We start from the raw sequence: 1,111 nt of genomic DNA on the forward strand, positions 1-1,111 counted from the left end.
TAGGTTGCATTGATGATGCCCCAGGACAGGATGGAGCGGTGGTAGTTCAGGGGGGCTCCTCTGAAGAGGTGGATCAGTTTTCTATCACGCTCCAGCCAGATCTTCACAAAAACTTTCGAGAAGGACTGAAATTCACCACCGATTTGAGCTTGCATCCGAGTCTTCACGACATTGACTGGGAAAAACAAGAACCCCAGCATGGCACCCAGCAGGCCTCCACAGATGAAGTCGTTGATCAAGTGAGCGCTGTAAGACGCCGCCTCGGGCAGACACTGCTTGATGGGTCCCCGCAGGCCGAAGAAGAGAGCGTTGCTGGGTCCATTCCGGAGCAGAATAGGCACCAATCCCCGATAATACTCTCTCGCCCCATGGGCTTTCAGCACCTTGAAAGCCTGGTAAGTGTTTGTGAATTTATCGTGGTGTTTGTAGTCCTGCAGCAAAGTCTGAACTCGCTCAAAGGGCGTAAGAACGGCTTCCGTGGTCCCTGCGAGCACGGCTGCCACGCTGCGAGTGAGCAGCTCGGGAGCGCTCGTGTGGCTGAGCAACAGGGAGGAGAAATCTTCGTACAAGCCAAACATCAGCGCCAGCGTCGTCGTTTTCTGCATCAGCGGAGGAAGGATGCCTCGATAGAGGTTGCGAATCCCGTCCTTCTGCAGCTGCTGTACTGCGTCCTTTGTTTTCAAACCATACAGCTGCTGGCGAAAGAGGACCTTCTGGATGGGAAAAGTGACTGCTATGTTTGTGAAGGCTGCACAGTAGCCACAAAGATAATGTTTACCAGAGGTAGCCATTGCATCATCGCTTAGGTTTTCCTTTGAACTCATTTGGGCAGAACCTTCTGAATCCATCCCAGTGCTCCTCTTGCTGTAGTGCCTCAGTTCTCCTTCCCTGCATCAAAAGAAAAGAGAACGAAGATGAGCAGAGGATCGACCCAGCAGCACCCGGTATCTCACAGCCAAGGAAAGCCCACAGCATTTGAAGGAGAAGAGCGACAAACACCAGGTCTGACGGATGTTGCTCTGTTTTCCACTCAAGTCTCAGAGCTGGACAAGTGGCCGTTTTTCCCTTCTGAGCACTTGCAAGTTAAAACAGAAATGAACTGGGGAGGAAA

General features: G+C 52.1%; 1 protein-coding gene across 1 annotated transcript; it reads right to left on the reverse strand.

Annotated features, from left to right (window-relative positions):
* Window positions 1-8: 8 nt before the first annotated feature.
* LOC104539829 (solute carrier family 25 member 51-like) lies at window positions 9-888 on the reverse strand (the record flags this gene model as incomplete). Its single annotated transcript, XM_010183456.1, has 1 exon — window positions 9-888. A coding segment is annotated over one exon (880 nt), but the record flags the coding sequence as incomplete, so codon positions are not given.
* Window positions 889-1,111: the final 223 nt, after the last annotated feature.

This window comes from Mesitornis unicolor, unplaced genomic scaffold, assembly GCF_000695765.1.
Source record: "Mesitornis unicolor isolate BGI_N332 unplaced genomic scaffold, ASM69576v1 scaffold36860, whole genome shotgun sequence".
NCBI classification, from domain to species: domain Eukaryota; kingdom Metazoa; phylum Chordata; class Aves; order Mesitornithiformes; family Mesitornithidae; genus Mesitornis; species Mesitornis unicolor.